The following is a 19,418-nucleotide window of genomic DNA, read 5'->3' as shown; positions in this document are numbered from 1 at the left end:
TGCATGTAGCAGGATCAGTGAAAGCAGTGGGATAATGAATCCGCTGTGCCAGGATCCATGCATGTGTTCAGTGGACTCATCTAACTTCCATCTGAATTCTTCCTGATTTCCCAGTGCAGCTGATTACCTCCAATTCAGCCGACTATCCGGGGAAAAGGATTCATTGTGGAACAATGAGCTGAGACTACGGGTCTTCGGATCGGGGAATGTCAGCTAAATGATCTCCAGTGGACGAAAGCTTAAATGGAAGCTAAATGCGACGCGAAGCACTCCTCTATCTGATGCTCATTACCCGCCTCTCCATTCCCCCGGAGACCTGGCTCAGCTTCACACTGAGCACTTTCCTGCCAGGAGGAGGGTGATTACAACATTTTGCTTGACAAAAAAGCTCCCCTCCCCCTCGCCTCTCTCCTCGTTTCCTGTTTTCTCCCTCACCCTTTTCTTCTCTGACTGGTCAACCCTGTTACTGCTCCCTCTCTCCTGCCTCTTCTCAGGCACTGCAGGCGATTTCCTATGGCGGCTGATTTGCCTCTTTGTCCTGCCCATGATTACAACACTTAGACACAAGCAGGCCGTGAATGGTATGGGAGAATTTTTATTCTCTGTCAGACAATAGCGAGCAAGGGCGAATTATGAATTATGAATCATGCATCAGCGTGTAATTCAGGCGACAACAGCAACAACAACACAAAGGAGACACGGGAATCAGAAGCCGTTTGAAAGTAAATCACGGGAGAGGCCTGAGAGCAGCAAGCAGATGGGGTGATCATTGATGTGCGCACAGGGTACCATCCATCTAGGGAGAAGCGGAGGCCTATGCATTCCTCTGCCAAGGCTCGATGTACTCCAGGCCCAGATGGTCAAAGATGTCCTTTTCAGTCGTCGCTGTCAGGAACTCCTTCTAGAGACAGGACAAGCAAACACTTTGTCACCGGCTTGATCAGAAATGTGCAATAATTCCTAAACGTGTCTTTATTGTGCTTTGCAGCAAAGATTTTAATACATTTCATTGACACTTTGCATAACTGTTGTGTCCATTTATGTTGACTTCTTGTAAATATTAAGTTCTATACCAAAAGTATTTGCTCACCTGCCTTTAACCACATATGAGCTTTAGTGACATCCCATTCCTAATCCATAGGGTTCAATATTAAAGTAAGATTAAAGTTTGTTTTTTTATCCCCAAACAATCACGTTGGAAGCGTGTGCAAAAACCAAACCACCTACCCACGGCCTTTACAGAAATTTTTGGTTTTGGAACTTAAAACACTGCAACACCTGCAGACAGTAGAGCACATTTATGAAATAAAAGTAGAATATTGCACTGCTTTCCTTTTAGCTTCTTAACTAAAAGCTAAAAACTGTGTTGTGCATTTACACCAAAACACAACCATCCAACTAAACCAGAAAGGTCGGAGACTGTATGTGACACTGAACAGACTACACCCACTGTGAAAGATGGTGGTGGCAGCATCATGCTGAGGCTGGTTTTCTTTAGCTAGGGAAAGAAAATTGGTTGGAGTTTTATGGAGGATAAATGGAGAAAGGTACAGGACAACCCTTGTAGAAAATCTGTTAGAGACAGCATTAGTGTGTTGTGGCTACCATAAACACACAGCTGCAAACACAACCAAATCTCACCCAGTATTTCTGCTAGTTTCTGGTGCAAATGTCTTAGTACACTAGAAATAACACAAAACTGATGTACAAGTAACTTTTCAAGATATATTCCCCATCTAATAAGTGAAATAATCTGTACATTATCAATATTTAATAATTCTTGACTTAAATCAAGCTCTTGCTGAAAAGTTGCTTGTAAGTCAATTTTCTTTCATTTCAAGTGTACTAAAATATTTGCACTAGAAGCTCGACTAAAAATACTGGGTAGGATTTGCTGTTTTTATAGTCTAAATGGGATGGTTTTGATCATATTCATGTTTTAGAATGGCCTAGTCAAAGAAATGACACACTAGGGAACGCCCTCTTTGGGGCGTAGCTTAGACAGAGGCTAACAAAAGAAGTTACCAAATGTTGCTTGTTGTCATTTTGACTGTTAGCTCTTAAAGGCAGCATGTCAGAATGGACCAGCTGTATTTTGGTATAATAAATGGAATTCATAAAATCAGCTCACTGACTCTTCTTCAGCCTCATACATCAAGAACTCAGCATGGAAAACGGTTCATTCTCATCATCCGCCATGACAGACGCCAAAACAACCAATGTGCTCCTGTAAAAGCTGTCAAAAAACACACGTGGTAGCGTAATATCGCTTCTATTTAGTAGATTTCAAAATGGTCAGGGTGCTGCATGGTCGGCTGCTCAGACAGACAAGGATAGAAACCAAACTTGTCTTTGTATTTTATAACTTTTGATAAGGGAGGTTATGGTGGCGATGGATAGCAGCAGTCAATCATAGCGACTGTCGGCCCTCTGCTCCGGTGTGAAGGGAAACCCCGTTTATGACAGTGACATAAATCATGTGGTTTGAATTCAGGCAAAGACGGTAATTTGATCAACACGTCAGCAGGGTGGCGGTACGGGTCGGTTTCTAATCTAGCCATTTCCAACTTTTGTAAATACGGCCGTCTATGAGCCCCAGCCAGGTGTGTTACGTTCAGATATATTAGCTTGACTCGAAGCCATGAATAAACTGGCAAAATGGACTGGTGACCTGTCCAGGGTGACCCCGCCTCTCGCCCGTTGACAGCTGGAGAGAGGCACCAGCACCCCTCCGGACCCCAGTGGGATAAGGGTGTAAAGAAAATGGATGGGGGTCAATATGAATAAACATCTGATCTGAACATTTAGGACCGAATCAAACAACCAACATTTGAACCGACACTCCACACAGAGACAAAAAGAAGAAAAAAAACCCCCCACATTTCCAAACATCGTTTTTAACTTCTCCCTTTATTTCCGTAGGAATTTTACCTCGATTTCAAACTGCCAATATCACTTCAGGTCTACTTGAACCCTGGCTGCACAAACACCGAGACATGCCGAGGCTGCGTGGATTTAGAAGCCCACTCTCCTCCAACACATAAACACTTTAACCTTGCTCTAAGTGATTGCTCTCTTCAGCAGATGAGTATTTTCCCTGACAAATCACGGCAGGGCTATTAGGTGCCGGCCGTCCACCAGCACAATGTGAAGGCTTATGTCTCTATAGGAGTGGTGACGAGGCATGACTCACCTTGGGAGTGAAGCAGCCTGCAGAGACAGAGGGAGAGAAAGAGGCCTGTGATTGTGACACGCACTGCCTTCAAGTGCTAAACTGGACCTGACACCAGAGCTTGTCAGCTCCCACTGCCAGCCAAAGGCAGAGTTAACTGAGGGAAACTCGCAGACGGGGAGGAGAAGGAAAAACCACCACAAGGCACGTCTCCCTCCATAGAGCTTTGTTATTTTTAATGCAAATGACAGGTTGGTCGTGCTGCAGGGAGAGTCGAGAGCTCGGCAGGAAACTTTGCTCATATCAGACCCGTTTAAATCTTTTCCAGATGGGAGTTTGGTTGAAATTGCACCGTTTATATTTGGAAACTGCATTGCAATTCTTTCATCAGTACGACGGCGTATCACAGCGACGCTAAGAAAATGTAAGAGAGGAAAGTCATACAATTCTGGCAATAAAAACATTCAATTTATTTTCTGTAATGTTTAACCTTCCCATATAAAAGGTAAAAAAAAATGGTCAGGGTGCTGCATGGATATTCCACAAAAACAGTCATTTGAAATTAAAATTGTAATATTAAGAGTATTAGAATATAGAGTATATTTCTTATACTTACCTTACAAGAAATATGGTACATCATATTATGAGCATAAAAACGAAATAATACAATAATAAAGTTTAAATATTATTTTTATATTACTTTGTTTTCAACATATAACTTTGTTCTCATGTCATGACTTTATCTTCATAATATGTTGACTATATTCTTGTGCAACTTTATTCTCGTAATAGTATGACGAGAATAAAGTCATAATATTTTGAGAATTACGGTAATACTACAACGTTATTCCTGTATTGTTTCAAATTATTCTCATACGACTTTATTCTCGTCATACCTTTACTTTATTCTTGTAATTTTATCACTTTATTCCCATAACTTTAATTTTGTTTTTTGTCAGTGTGAGCCTAATACTCCACTGTACATCATTGCAACAGAAAATATAAATATGTAATTAACTTGACACTGCATAAAGCCCTAAGACAAGCATGAATAAATATTTTAATTTAGTTGTCTAATCAAAAAACAAAATTTCTTCAAGTAAAAGGAAGATGTGAAGTGGAAACCTTTAATTTAACCAGCCATTCAGTCAGAGGATTGTGGTTTTACAACCAATCACATCTTCCACCAAACCTCTCTTCTCACTTCTGCATTTTTCTTAGCATTTTGCCAAGAAACCTGTATGTAGAGACATCAGAGAAAAACCTGACAATGCTGTGCAGGTCAAGGTGTGGCGCATTGTTTGTTTTTGGTTTCACTTTTATTCGGTTTTCTGACCTTACACTGGGCTGTGTTCATATATATTGTAACATGTGGTTAAAGAAAGCAGAGGATCATTACAAATATATCTCAGACTGTCCAGGGTGACCCTGCTAGCACGATGGTGAAACCCATTTAAAAAAGAAAAGAAATTTGTGTATTTTCTGCACAACTGAGCCTCTGCTTGTTAAATTAATAAATTAGTGAGTCATTCATTCAGACAGGCTCAGTGAAGATGACTAACCGAAGTTCAAACTATTCAATCAGAAAAGCAAAGGAAGGGAATTGAAGTGACTTTGCGATGTGGGTGATGATGCGCTGGTCTGCATTTCTCACGCAAAACCGTTAATTTTTCATATCAGAGGCCAGAAGAGAATTGCCAAACTCATTTGAGATGATAAAAAGCAAACAGAAATTCAAATGTTACAACCAAGGTAGGGGGCATATCAGTGATTGCAACCTAGGTTGAACCTTGTAGTAGCTGGGCTACAGCAGCAGAAAACCAAACCGGGTTTATTTCCTGCCAGACAAGAACAGAAAACTGAAGCTAAAATTCAGACTTGCCACAAATGGCCAATAATTGTTTGGAAACAAACTGCTTGAAGGCAAGATGTATATGCTTTGTGACATTATCACAAAGTAATTGCTAGAGTATGTTGGATTGATACCCGTTTTCTTAACTGGAGAAGATGGCAGAAAAAAGCAAAAGCTAAAATTATGATAGCTAGTTTCAAATGAAATCATAAAAATAAAAATTAGATGACAAAACACAGGGTGTCAAAAACCTTAAAGGTGTATTGAAAAAGTCATTTAATTTAAATTTTTGCCTCAAAAAACGATCTGATTGGACGCTGGAAAAGATTATTGTGTTGAAGTTGTGCTAAAAAGAGCTAGCCTAAAATAGCATCTCAGTGCTAAACATCAGCATTTAGTTTTCTAAAGAAGTATTTTTTCAAAGACGTTCCATGAATTATCAGGGATTCCTGAAACCTGAACGGGTATAACAGCACTATGCACCAACCTGATGGTTGAATAACCTAAAGTTAATCAATAATTTAGCAACAACAATGGCTTTTGAATTGAACATGTTTCTTATTTTTAATTGAAATAAGATTATTAATTAATCACAGAGCCTGCAATGAACTCAAATAAAAAATTAAATCAAGTCCTACCACTAGTTTTAGCATTTGTTCTTGCAATCAACAGCTCTAGATTCCCATTTTCCAGATCAAAGCTGCCCTTTCCCTCACAGGAACAGCGTACCGCTGGTATTTGGTTTGACTAAAACCATCCTGAGGTCCATTAACCTCCTCACCGCTGCCAGTGTTTTCTTTATTGCTCTCATAACTTTGAGCCTATTTCTGGCTCCTACCACCAAACACAGCGGCAAATGCACACATTGCCACAGTTTACTGCATCAAACAAACACGTGATTAAAAGTAGTGGAAGAAGAATAAAAGAAAACAGGAACAAATAAGAGTGTAAGACAAGGTCAATGTGTAATGGGGAGAAAGCATCATGTGCTGAGGCTCGTTGTACAGAAGGGAATTGGGAGGGAAAAGGAGAAAAACAGGAGCACAGGAGATTCTAACATCACCAGTTTAGCCATTGTCCTCGGTTCACTGTGCTGTCCCAGACCCTCAATTCCCACAACCCTCACATGCCCTCAGGTAGCTGCTGCTTTATTTACTTACCACAACACAGCACAGGCTCCATGGGAGATGAATCCACAAACCTTCTGTACCTGTAAATTCTCCCCTTTGGGCACAAACAGGAAGCCAGCCCTTAAAACGGCAAAAGGCTGCTTTCATTTCAGAGCTTTATGGAGTATCAAACGGAGCCGAGTTGAGGAACAGAGAGGCAGTTAATTAGGAAGAGAGGTTATCTGTCTAAGACACTCATGTTGTCTGCGACTGGCAAACCATCAGCGCCACATGCCAGAGAGGCGGCAGCGTGTGTTCCTGCGAGCCTGTGTCCTTGAATTAATAAGGCACTAATCAGCTACACGTTCCTCCGTCCACCGCATAATGACATCCCTCATGGACGCGAACACATATCAGCTCCTGCAAAACATCTGCTGCGTCTCTGCTGCCCGTCATCCTCTCCCTGCCACCCGGCGTAGCGCTTGATGGAAGGAGCTGATGGACATGGCTGGCTGCCCGCCTCCGGGCCGAATCAACTGACACACGAAGCCGGGAGAAGGAGACAGAGCGATGGAGAGGAAAACTAGGATCGCTGCTCAACGCTAACCCTGCCAGGAGGCAAATGGGGAGGCATGTAGGACACAGAGAGTGAAAAATTGGAGTTTCTCCACAGAACAAGAGGAAGACACTTAGAAATCAAACTTAAACTTAGATTAAGACTGTTGACTAGATTGCTACACCTGATAGTCCAGTAGACTTGGTTCGACTAGGGACCAAAATTGCAGCATTTGCTGCGTTTTCACCTGCTGCAGTTCTCTTTCACACTGCATTGTGTCAAACAATCTAAAACCTTTGGAGAACCTGTTCACATGGCGCTGCACCAAGAACTACTGACAGAAATGACATGAAAACCTCTGAAGAAAAAGGTTTTTATGTCAAAAACAGCAGCAGATTTTAGCGGTTGTAGGATTTCTCTTCTGGCTTTGGTAAAAGACCACAAGCCATTTCTAGCCATTATCTAGGTTTTATTTACTGAAATCAATAGAACGTTGCTGTTGGATTGAATTTACCAGATAATTCAGAGGTGCTGTCAGTTTCACAAGCCAGCTGGGCGCAGATGACGGTCGTTATGAGAACTGTTTTTGTCTCAACCAAACTGCTATCCTGCATCGGTGCCTGCATCTCCTGGCACGACACCAACTACAGGCCACTACGTCACTTTTGACACTCCTCGTAGAGCGGCAAAAGTTCAGACTTTATAACTCCAGCATCAGATATACGCTTCAATCATGCAGCACTAGAAGCGCAACGCTCTCGATGCACATCCACATAGACCTTGAATAGAAACCAAACACTCCTGACGCTCAAATCGCCTTCGGTGTGAACGCAGCATTAGGTTTGTAGGCAGATCAGAGTTCGTGTTCTTGGTCTGGATCAGAGTTGCACACAACTTCCCAAAGGAACAAAACTTTCTAAGCAAACAAACTAATTTCCTGTGACTAACTTGTGTGGCTTTATTAACCATTGAATTTATGGTCTAAGTGAGATTCATTATACATGAAAAGAAATCTTGCCATTTATCTGAAAAGTAACATTCCAGAGAGTTTGGGGGAAAGCATAAAAACTCAGAATCAAAGCTGTTGAAGGTCTTTTCTGAAGTTTCCACAGCTAACAACGATATGTGGAGTCAAGTCACGTGCTGTGTTAGTCCAGAGTATTTTATTAAATCTAAAGTAAACGCAGTAATCAACCAGGAATGTAAAGCACTTCATGCTTTCCTCTGCTGAAGAGCTCTATGAGGGCGTTGGTCATTTTCATACACACGCCTTGAAGCATTCTTGTAGAAATTTACCAGGTGTTCAGTTCTTGTGCTTTTTGTTTTGTCTAGTGTGGTCTACTTCAGCATGAATGCTTCAGGCATGAACCTGCTCTGCATACAGAGAAGCTACTCCATCTTGCTTGCCTGTAGTGAGTGATTATTTGAGCTACTGCATATTTTGTATCATCTGAAACAATTCTCTACATTAAAGTCACCCTCTGATCTCAATGGTGCCCAACGCTTCGATTATTGGTTTGGATTCAAGACGAGTTTCACTATTTGTTGCCCTGAAATTAGACACAATGGCCAGAAGGTCTAAAATGTGCGTTAAATAAGGCAATGGGAAATTTCAGTGAAGCAGCTCTAGCTGGGTGTGCTAGCCCAGATTGCTAGCATCCCAATATGGATGGTCTATTTAAGCTGCAAAGATCTTCACTTCACGTCAGTGTTGCAGTTGCTGCCTGCTTGCTTCATTTCAGCTCGTTCACCAGCATCCAGCTGAGGGAGTGACGACACCATCATCACTCCCTGGCATGTTAAGGATGAGAAACTTTCACATCTCCTCGGAAAAATGAGGAACGTGGGAATATCAAGGCCTACATGAACAAAATCAAAATGTAGTCATTTTTTAGATGAGCAAGTGAGTAGAAATGAACATACTTATCAGAATCCTGACATTTGTTTAAAATATCCTTTATTTTTGTTGATACGAGGGAATTTACTAATTTACTGAGACACTAATATATGTTATTTTAGGTAAATTGTACCAATAGCAAACTTCATCAGTCTTATTATGAATTAGTTATCAGAAGATGTAAGTATTTAAGAATTACTGACTGAATTTATGTTTGTTATGCAACATATATTTGAATTTTGTGCAACATCCACTAAAAAAAATTAACTATGCAAACTGAATGGCCATGAAATTTGATAAATATATACAATGAAGTATTAAACAACAATAAACAATAGACAAACAATCAGGTTCATTATTCTTTCTGTGGTTTTACTGACATGTTTGCTTGACAGGTAACATAGCCACTGATTGGTTCTTTATGGTCACCTGTCTGTATGACTGATGAAAATGAATAGTAGCGAGAGAAAATGCATGAAGTGCATAGTAGGAGAGAGAAAAAAATGATTTTACTACCTGGTTTTCACTGAATTTCTCATCTTTAAGCCATAACCATCAAAATGATAAGAAACGGTTTTCATAATTTTCTAATTTTTGGAGCTGACCTTAAAACGTGAAAGCTGTATGTCAATGTTTCTTGGCATCATCCGTCTCCTGACTGAATAAAAAAAAACTTCAAACTGTTTTCTGTCCATAAATAATTTAAAATTTTGACAGATTACTGCATCTTCAGTGACATGTCAACGTTTGCACTCTGCTGCAAAGACGTTACATAAGACCAGAAAACTAGTGTTGGGGAACTCTGCAATACAAAATAAAAAGGAAGTCAGCTAAGGGAGCTGAGCTAAAGGTCAGGCAAATAAATATGCAAACACGACTCAAATCTATGCAAATGCTCTCTTGGAAGTTCTCTAGCAAGAAAATTTATCTGCACTCAGACTTCATCCTGTGTGGTCATCTCTTTTCCGGCTTTGACTTTGCTTGTCCACAGCAGAAATCATTAAGAGCCAGATATTAAGAAGTCAAAGATGTGCTGTGCATAAAACTTTTATATCCCAAACGTTTTAGCTTGTCTTTTTATAGATCTATTGGTTCAAGAGGCTGTATTTCATATGAGAGTTTAGTACCTTTTATTAAGAAAGCTTGGTTAATTCCACAGTCAACAAATGTACCCACTTCTTTCATTTGAGGTTTCTCTGTCTCTCTTTTACTGTTAGAAATAGACTATTGTCAGGAGATTAGAAAAAATGTTTGATTTTGACTAACTAAATCTGGTTTTATTGCAGTGTGCAGAAAATCGCTGACGGGGGCAGAAAAAGCAGGAGGTGAATTATGCCCCAGTGTGTTCCTCCCGTAACAATATGCGGCACGCCCCCGTCTCTCTGCGGCGGCGTCCTGCTAGCCCTCAGCTCACAGGACAGCCTGAGAAACCAAGGAGGGGACAGACACCTCACTAATCACACCAGCAATTAGTGCAAGCATCATAAAGCACCGCTGTCTATAAAAGAGCTATCGAGTTTAGTGTTATCGTCATTGCTTATTCTTCTCTGGCTTGCTAATCAGCCGGTGCACGGGGCAGAGAGGCAGACAGGTAGAAAATAATGATTTTTCTAATCAGAAACAATGGGATCTTCACTTGACATCTGCAGTGTTATGGTGCTCTGCTCCCATGGAGGAGTAAACATTTGCAAATCAAAGTTATTTAGCTGATTAGGCTGCCCAAAGGCAATGAACAGGCGCGTAAAGCGCCGGGGAGAGGTGCAATAAGAGCTTAATGTTTCTTCGGTGCCTTCCTAATGTCACCAAAGCATTAGTTTGAAACTTCAAAGTTCATACTTCCATTTGCGTACATCCTCATTGATAAAAGGAACTTGGAAGTAAGAGATGACAATGCATTGCACACCGTTGCAACATTTCGCTCCTTGGTAAAACTTTCATCCTCACAGAGAAGGCGAAGACAACATGTTTGACACATTAAAGGTCTTTATTCCTCTAACAGAATAGTTATGTTTAAGGTGAAAATTCAATTCACTTTTGAGGTTATATGTAGGAAGGAATTACACAAAGTAATTCACAAAGTTTTGCTCAATCTTCACTCACTTTAATTTCAACCCATAATTTTGGCTGAGCTCCCACATCGTTATCTGCAGACAGTCCACTGGAATGTCTCCAAACTTCTGGACGCATTAAAATCTTGAAAAGAAAAGAGAAATTTTAACCACTTCTAAAAGGACATCCTTGATTCCTGCTGCACAACGCCTCCTGTTGACCACAGCCATTTATTAATAAGTATTGTTTCCATGGTGCTATATTTTAGATGTGTTTCTTTATTAAAGGGGCAGCAATATGTATTTTCCAGGCACATAATGATACTTTATAGCATAGTCAAGTAACTATGTTTACTTCAGTTGTCATAAAAATGTTACACAGCTCAGGAAAGAATTAAGCTACCACTCCATTGAACACATTGAAAACCTGATGTTTATTCAACCAAATATTGATTTCTGAACTCTTCCCGAGTTAAAACATTAGTACTGATGTTTCTAAATGAATATGAACTTGTTTTCTTTGCATTACTTGACGTCTGAAAGCACTGCGTCTTTTTTCTTGTTTTGACTATTTCTCATTTTCTGCAAATAAATGCAACATTTTGGCTTGGAATATCGGAGACATGTTGTCAAAAGTTCACAGAATAAAAGAGAAATGTTCATTTTACTCAAAAATATAACCATAAAGAGTAAAATCAGAGAAAATGATCATTTTAAATGGTCTCAATTTTCCCCCAGAGCTGTATATCAAATATGATTTAAAATATTTCTCACTTCCGAATTTAAATTCTTGGAAGGCGGAGCTAAGTCCACCCAGTCGTTTTGCATGACTGAATGGTTGCCATGGAGATTAAAGGATTTCTCAAACATACATGAAAGAATCAAGGCAACACCATTATAACAGGATATAAAAATCACAAAAAAATTATTTTAAATAATACTGCCCCTTTAAAGTCTCTATCTGCCCATCTGCATAATGAACTAAACTGAACCACATTGTATTATAATTAGGATTGAATTGGAATATATTCAATGAAATATGAATCTAATTGTACACATTTAATTGATTATATATATTATTCCTGTACACTTGGCTCTATTTGTGTTGAAAGTTTGCTTGTGATGACGTTTGTTGTTTTTGCGAAACTTTTTCCATTAAAACGGACATTATTGTCTGCAGCGTGGCGTTAACTCAGACTGGCAGCGCCTGTTGCCGTCTCTTCACTTCCTCTCAAACGGACCCTTACAAAACAGTCTTCTAATGATAACAATAAATTAACTTTCTCTGCTCCACTGAAGCTAATAAATAATGAATCGGCTTATTGAAGAGGGGCTAACTTTGCACAACCAATTAGCTTTCTGTTTCAGACAGAGCGAGTGGATCCTGCATCGTCAGCGTTCTTCTCATGCTGCCTAATTAAAGCCACCCACTGGCAAATCTAAGCTTTGTTTGTGAATTATCCTCTCACCTTTTTGTTGATCTGAGCACTGAAATTTTGATTTACTTAAAAGAATTCAGGTCCTTGGAATAATTTTTCAGCTACACTTGCATGTTTTCTTCTCTGAGATGTTTGTAGCGACGTTTTGGCAGCAATGGGAGCCTCAAGTCTTCCAGGGAATAATCCAGTGACCTTCTGTAAAATAACTTTTCATTTTTATGTTTTTCTCATTCTGGGTTAAAACGCTCACGTTCAAAAAGGTTGAATGTCTCCCTAGGGTTCAGCTTCACCGAGGTCAATCCGGGACACTTAAGGATTGTGTTTGATCTAATTTATGTGTTTTCTTTGGAACATTTTTCTAATGTCTCACTCTGATCTAGAAAAAGACATCCATCACAGCAAAAGCCATTGGAAAGACATTTTAAAGACATATAAACTGTTTTATATTTTATATTTTATACTTGGATAACCATGCAAAGGAATGAAAGGAGATTTACTACTTAGTTTATCATCTTTGCTGATGCATTAAGTTTGCTGACTTGGGAAGAATAGAAGAGTTTTAGCATGGAGAGACAGAATATCAACAAATTTAAAAAGTCCAGGGAAAACATAAAGCAGACAAGGTCGAAAGGGATTGCAATGTGAAATGTGAGGGATTAGCACACACCTACCCAGGAGCAGTTTGGGATTAATCTGACCGGGGCCCGACTTTCCAAAAACACCTGATATAGAAGACTGGATCTCCTTAGAATGAAATCTGCTGGGAGTATAAATGATCATGGGCTTAAGTGTATAAGAAAATATTGGATAAGAAAACTCCGTTAGCCAGTTGGGTTGTGAATGGGTCGCTCAGTGTTAGAATTAACCAAAATACACAGGAAATTAGTGAACAACAGAATCAGGTTCAAGTCATGGAGAGGCTTAGGAAATGTCCAGACCCCAAACCTACAGAACGTCTGTGGAAAGTTAAAGCTTTAATTTACCAAAAAAAACAAAGTTCCTGTCATTAGACCAGTCTGAATTCCAAGTAGGGCTGGAATTCAGCCCTACTTGAATATATATATATATATATATATATATATATATATATATATATATATCACAATAGGCCACTGATCAATATCAGTAAATACTTCTAATAGAAAATTCAGTAATTTCACTGAACTCTGATCCAGAACTGCAGTTTTCTAACTCAACATCTCAACATCTAACAGCCAGCAAAGCAAGATTGGTGGCACCAACTAACTCACGCTCTTTGGTTACCTAGCAACAACTAGGCGCAGTAGCAGTTTAAGATTCTGTTGTAACTCCTTAAAAATAAAATAAAAAATGAAACAGCAGTATGGAGTGAAAGAAAAAATGATTACAACAGGTTGAGAGGAAACTGTGGATAAAATGTCACCAGTTTGGCAGTACTGTAGATACTTAAAACAAAAAAAATATCAATAATTATCGATACTGACTGATATGAAACACTTATATTGTGATACATTATTCAGCCATATTGTCCAGCTTTAAAGATGGCGATAAGATCAAAAACATTAAATCCAACATACAAGCAGCTGAAATAAGCTGGGCTTAGCTTTGAATACAAGATGAGGAACTTATTCATCACGGGGAAGTGAAATAGAGCCGCTTCTAGTCTTACAAATTCTCATCAAATAATTTTAAATCAAGTAGAAAGACTTCAATGTGCAAAAAGATGCAGTGTATCTGGTAAAATATTGTGGAAACTGATCAAAACGTTTGCAGTAAGAACATAAAAACGAGTTGTCTTCTCATTTCTCTGTCCATTTGCACTGATGTTGCAACAGGTCATTATCAGAGCCTGCTGCGTTTCTCTGATGGTTGTAAACAAGGGCTTTGATTCATCATCCCAGTAAAACTAAACTCAAAATGCGTTTTTGATCTCCCATAAATCACCTTGTCAGATTTCTTGTCAACAGCTACTGCTTAATTTCATGACTAATTTAGGCGGTGGCTAATTGTGTTACGTTTGTAGTCTTCCCCTGCCTTGTTAGGAAGCTTTAAGGAGTCCGTTATTACCTGTGTGTTGGAATGAAGTTCGAGGAGCCAGAGGGGCAAACCTCATTTTTATGCCCTCCTAAATTGAAACAACACAGGATAAGAGCTGCTCCTGTGATACTGATATTGAGCAAACAGCATCGATGTGTGCAGACACATTTAAATAAAACTTTATGAGTACATTCAAAGGAAAACCATCCATATTTATGCATATTTAGGTGACCTAAAAGCAGAGCTGGAAGCTTTGTGTTATGACAAACCAGCGCTGTTCGCATCACAAAGATTTCTCACTAAACATTTTTATAATTTGGTGCCAGAAAGGATACACAACCACCACCCCCAAGAGAAACCAGAGTGATTCTTTTGTTTTCCTGATATAACTACAAAATATTAGGGAAATATTATTTCTTTATTTCTAAAGATTACGTGTAATATTTTATAATCTGATGCATTTTTTTATGTTGCATTTGACATGTCTGGGAATCGCATCATATCTGAGTTTGGCAAGGTGGAAGACACTGGGATTTGTTAAATTGTTGCAATGCACCATATCTCCACATTAGACATTTAAAGGATCCTGCTGTTTAAAGTCACTATGTGTAACATTGGCTTAAAGAGGCAAAAATTACCTGATGTCCTCAGAAACAGTTCATTTAGACCTGTTGGACTATATCTTGTACGCACAGCAGGTATGATGGAAACTAAACGCTTAAAAAATACCAACTTCAGCAGACATTCAGAAAATTTGACTTCACTCATTTCTTTATATCAATAAACAAATAAGGGATGCATCATTCTACTCTCTTTTACATTTTGCAGCATTAGAAACACTGTTCTGACACAAGAAGGTGCCTCTGATGGTAAAAACCAAGTCTTTTCTGTGTACTGAAATACTTCTGAAACATTTAATATTCCAACTTTATGTTCGCTTAATGATATCTCCTTTATTGGTGACTGAAGAGCTGCGACCAGGTGCAAATCTGCTGGACGTGTTGGACATGTTTGTGTCTGCAGAGTGAATCTACTGCACAGACAGGCATAAGGTGCTAAAAGGATTTCCCCCAGTCTTTACAGCTTTAAAATGTGTATTTGTTTGCTTCTCCTTATGACTGAGAAATCAACAGCCATAACAAGACAAGGTAAACAGTATTTCCATTCTCGCCTTCATTTTTCACTGTTAAATTATACAGAAATGTATTTAGTTTGAAACTTGTAGATAAATCACAGTTCACACAAAGGAAGGTTTCTAAGTGATGCATCAGTGATTGTGGGGGTTTTTTCTTCTAAACTGTTCTCTGAATCACTAAACTGTCGTCGTGAATGGACTGCGTCTGAAAAGAACAAAGGGGAAAAGGTTCTTATTTGGTCCGACTCATGTCAAAGCCCACGCAGCCTGATTAATGTATCCCTGTTTAGCCCAGACTGCGTACAGTATTGGTGACTGAGGCCAGGAGGTGACGAGCCACATCCTGTGCGGCTGCATCGTAATAGAAGCGGCGCCCTGCGTGAAGGAGAGCATCACATCGCTGCTTTGCTTTTCGCTCTCATGTTTGTGCAGACGGACTCTAATCAACAGGCTGCACTCGGAATAGCTTCTGCTCGACCTTCTATGAATCGGGTGCAGACTGAATCACTGCCTCATGACATCAGCAGATAAAAGCTGTGCTGCTTCCTGGAGTGCTTTCATGTACATTTATATAAATATATTATGGGATGGCATTCAGGGAATCGTGTATTTATATTGTCTGGAGTTTGAGTGTATGGAACAAACTTTGAATATATCGGAGGAAGGTGAATGAATGAATTTATTGTTAATATAATAATTTATAATGAGATTAAGGCCAAAATAACCAGTGCAGATAGTGTAAGAAATGTGTACAATAAAAATATAAATATGGTGATATTTACAGTGAGATATACACAAAGTGGCTACTTTGCGCTGGCGTGTAATTGAGAGCATACAATAATATTTTTACAAAAAGTATTTACATTTTGTAAAAACATTTACAACATATTTTTGGAAATATTTCTTTACAAAAAATATTAACATTTTTGCTAAAATAAAAAAAAACTAAAAATAAAAAACTTAATTTTAATTGAAAGTTTTATTAAAACAAAATTGAAAGTTTGTTTTGATAAATTTTGTCATTGAATTTTGTCACAACAAATTTAGCTAGATGATAAATTACCCCGATAATTGCCCTGCGGTGCAATTGATATAATACAAAGATATTTTGCAAAAATATTTTTTGTAAGATAGATATTTCTGTAAATATTCGCAAAAATATTTTAGGAAATATTTTACACAAAACATATTTCCATTTTTGATCTATTGAAAGTATTTTTGTAAATATCAAAAACATTTTGATATTTTTATGAAAAACTTTCAATTTTCAATAGACTTTTGATAAAACTTAAAATTTTATCAAAGCAACATTGAAAGTTTGCTTTGATAAATTTTGTCATTAAAATTTGTCACGATAAATTTTACTGAACGATAAATTGTGCCAATAAATATTGCGATAAATGATATTGTTGTTTTGAAACCATCTTCAAGCAATATATTGATAATGGCATAATAATGTCAATTTACTGTTTCAAATTTAAAAAACTTTAATTTTGTAAAGACTACAAAATTAAAGACACTGGAACTGGAAGATTTGCGACACAATAATACATAAAAATCACCAAACAAGCAAAACCATAAATAAAACGTATTATGAAGTCTCTCTTCATAAAATCCCCCTTCATAAAATATTAATCAGAATGGAAATGATGGAGCTCGTTTTAATTTGTCATGCAATTAATTGATTCATTGCTTATCTGTCAGTGACGATACTCTGCGGTTTAGTTCAGAAAGTTCTATGGTGAATATTTTTCTTCACTTTTCCAGGCTCCTCAGTGAATCTATCCATTTTCAGAAGCAAGTCAGAGCCGAGACTACAGAGCCAACCTGAAGCAACCTAATGACTGTTCAGTTGAGTGTTGCTGTAAATAAATCATGGGGTAAACTGAAATAGGAGTTCTGGACTGAGGGCTTCTCAGAGCTACAGCAGCAGCAGTGTCAATTAATGTTACATGACAGGCAGACAACTAACCAGCAGGCCTTCCTAAAAATCCTCTGCCATTTGGTTTCATCAATAATGGAAGTGGACGCGTCTGCCGAACGAACCGATTCATGTCCTTGTCCAGGAACATTCCCAACCCTCAACCCGGAATCCCACATCTTCCCTCTCCGTTCTTTTCTTCCATGAGTCCACAGACTCGAACCGTTTCTCGTCTTCACGCAGTAAGCCCAGAGGAAGAAAAAAAAAAAAACAGACTGCAGGTTGCAGGATTTAGAGGATAATAGCTTGCTATTGAATTCCATTCTTTAGTAATGCAAAACACAAGCTCAATGGGATCTATAAATACTTCCCATCCTTTATTTTCACCCATTAGGCTGTGGTAACAGGCAGCGTGTGGGTGGATGGGAGGCTGGAGGGAGGAGAGGATGAGCTGGGGATGGTGACAGGGGGAAAAGAGATGGGAGAGTTTAAGGGAAAAGATAATGTTCTTTTACATTACTCAGATTTCCCCTCTGCTACATGTGTTCATCATTCTTCCTCAGCTTGTAATTCAGCTTAATTTTTGGTCTATTTTTCAACAGCTCCAAGCTCGCCATGCTGCCAGCACTCCTTCCCTTCACTGCTCGGCAGGAAGCAATGTGATTTATCACTGAGGTTACTTGTCCTGCTGTGAAAACTGAATAGATGACCACTCTGATTTATTTAGCAATCGGTCTTAGAGACTGACTGACTTTCACACAGCAAACCACAGACCAGTCAGGACGGTTTGAGATCATGATTGTATCATAAGCCTAAAAAAATACCACAGTTTTACCTCACAAATACACTGATTGCATGTCTTTAAAACAATAATATATAATGGTTTTAACAATTCAAATTTGTATGACCTACTCCATGTTCAAAGGTCCAAAACCATTTAATCAAATTTTGTTACAACTTTCAAGCAAAAGAAATTCCTCTGAACAGTTACAACAGTTTGTGGTGCTAAGCTGCTCTATCTTTAGTTGTGAAGTGATAATCTTTTGAACATTTTTACACACACCAATTTGCAGAAAAAAAGAAAACAGTTGCACAATTACAAGCATACAGCAGCTACATGAATTCTTCATAATATTTGCTAGAAACTTTTAGTAAATGTCTCATTTTCCTTCATTATTTAAAAGCTGCACAGTGGTAGTTATCAGTATTTTCAGATCAAATAATAGTCTAGTGGATTCCTATATGGAGTTAGCATGCTAACTAATAAAGTGAATATTTTCACAATTATTTCTGTTTGTTCAGTTGTTGTTTTCTTTGTCCCTCATACCCATATTATTATTTTTCTCTCCGTTTTCTTGTAAATGGTGCGGTGTGTAAATCAGCTGCCAGAACTAGATATAGGTTGCTCTAGCTTGAATTTAGTAAACTAATAACACTTCATCTAAAACACATGCTAAAAATTATAGTCAGTTGTGTTGATGGAGCACATTTACAGCAAAACTTATAAACTCAAAGTGATTTAAAAGGCTATCTGACTCAACACATACAGCATCCTATTGTTTACTGAACATTAGTTCCTCTCCTCCATGTTTTCATATGACTCGTTGATAATTTAACTAAAATCTTTTTGTGTGTTCCCTATTAATCCTGTGTGGCAGAACCCTGCAGAGAGAGAAGTTTTCCTTTTACTCATAAATTAATGACATTGATATTAGAGCAACAAACTGCAGTTTTGTTCTGGATCTGAACTGTGTCCTGTCTTTGAGGATAGCACAATAATAACATTTATGTATTTATTGTTGTTTAGAAAAAAATCTATTACTTGTGACAGAATATATCTTCTTTTTGCCATTCTACCCTTTACTAAGTAAAAAAAGACTAGCATTGATGTTAACTGGTTGAATTGTCGGGCTATCTGTTCGGTTAGAGCCTGGTACACCTTGAAGCAAAAGAATCGTTACAGAAATGAGTAAATCAGAAAAAAAGGAAGCTTGGGATTGAAAACTCAACCTTCTTAAATCCAATCTCCATTCTGAGCCAATGCTAATTCTTCCTAAGTCTTTCCTGTAGTCTATTTCCTTTGTTTCTTCACTATATGTCCGTATTAAATGTTGTTGCCCCGAGCTGCCTCCCCTTTCATGCTTCACATGGAAACTATTCAGAAATACTCCCATCCTGTTAGCATATAAATTGCAGCTCATGTTTATTTTATTTTTTTTTCTGTATTTGCTCCGTTCTCTTTGATGTTACAGGGTTGCCTTGTTTGACACACA

General features: G+C 38.4%; 1 protein-coding gene across 1 annotated transcript in view; it reads right to left on the bottom strand.

Moving 5' to 3' along the window:
• Nucleotides 1-575: 575 nt before the first annotated feature.
• Nucleotides 576-19,418, bottom strand: part of dntt (deoxynucleotidyltransferase, terminal) — a 93,052-nt gene continuing 74,209 nt past the window's right edge. The window contains exon 11 of the mRNA XM_032552410.1: nt 576-901. Coding sequence (XP_032408301.1) covers nt 815-901 — 87 coding nt within the window. The 3' untranslated portion in view covers nt 576-814. The remainder of the gene's footprint in view (nt 902-19,418) is intronic.

The sequence above is a fragment of the Xiphophorus hellerii genome, chromosome 22 (assembly GCF_003331165.1).
Source record: "Xiphophorus hellerii strain 12219 chromosome 22, Xiphophorus_hellerii-4.1, whole genome shotgun sequence".
Lineage (NCBI taxonomy): Eukaryota > Metazoa > Chordata > Actinopteri > Cyprinodontiformes > Poeciliidae > Xiphophorus > Xiphophorus hellerii.
The sequence above is the reverse complement of the archived record's forward strand: the minus strand, read 5'-3'. Positions and strand labels throughout refer to the sequence as shown.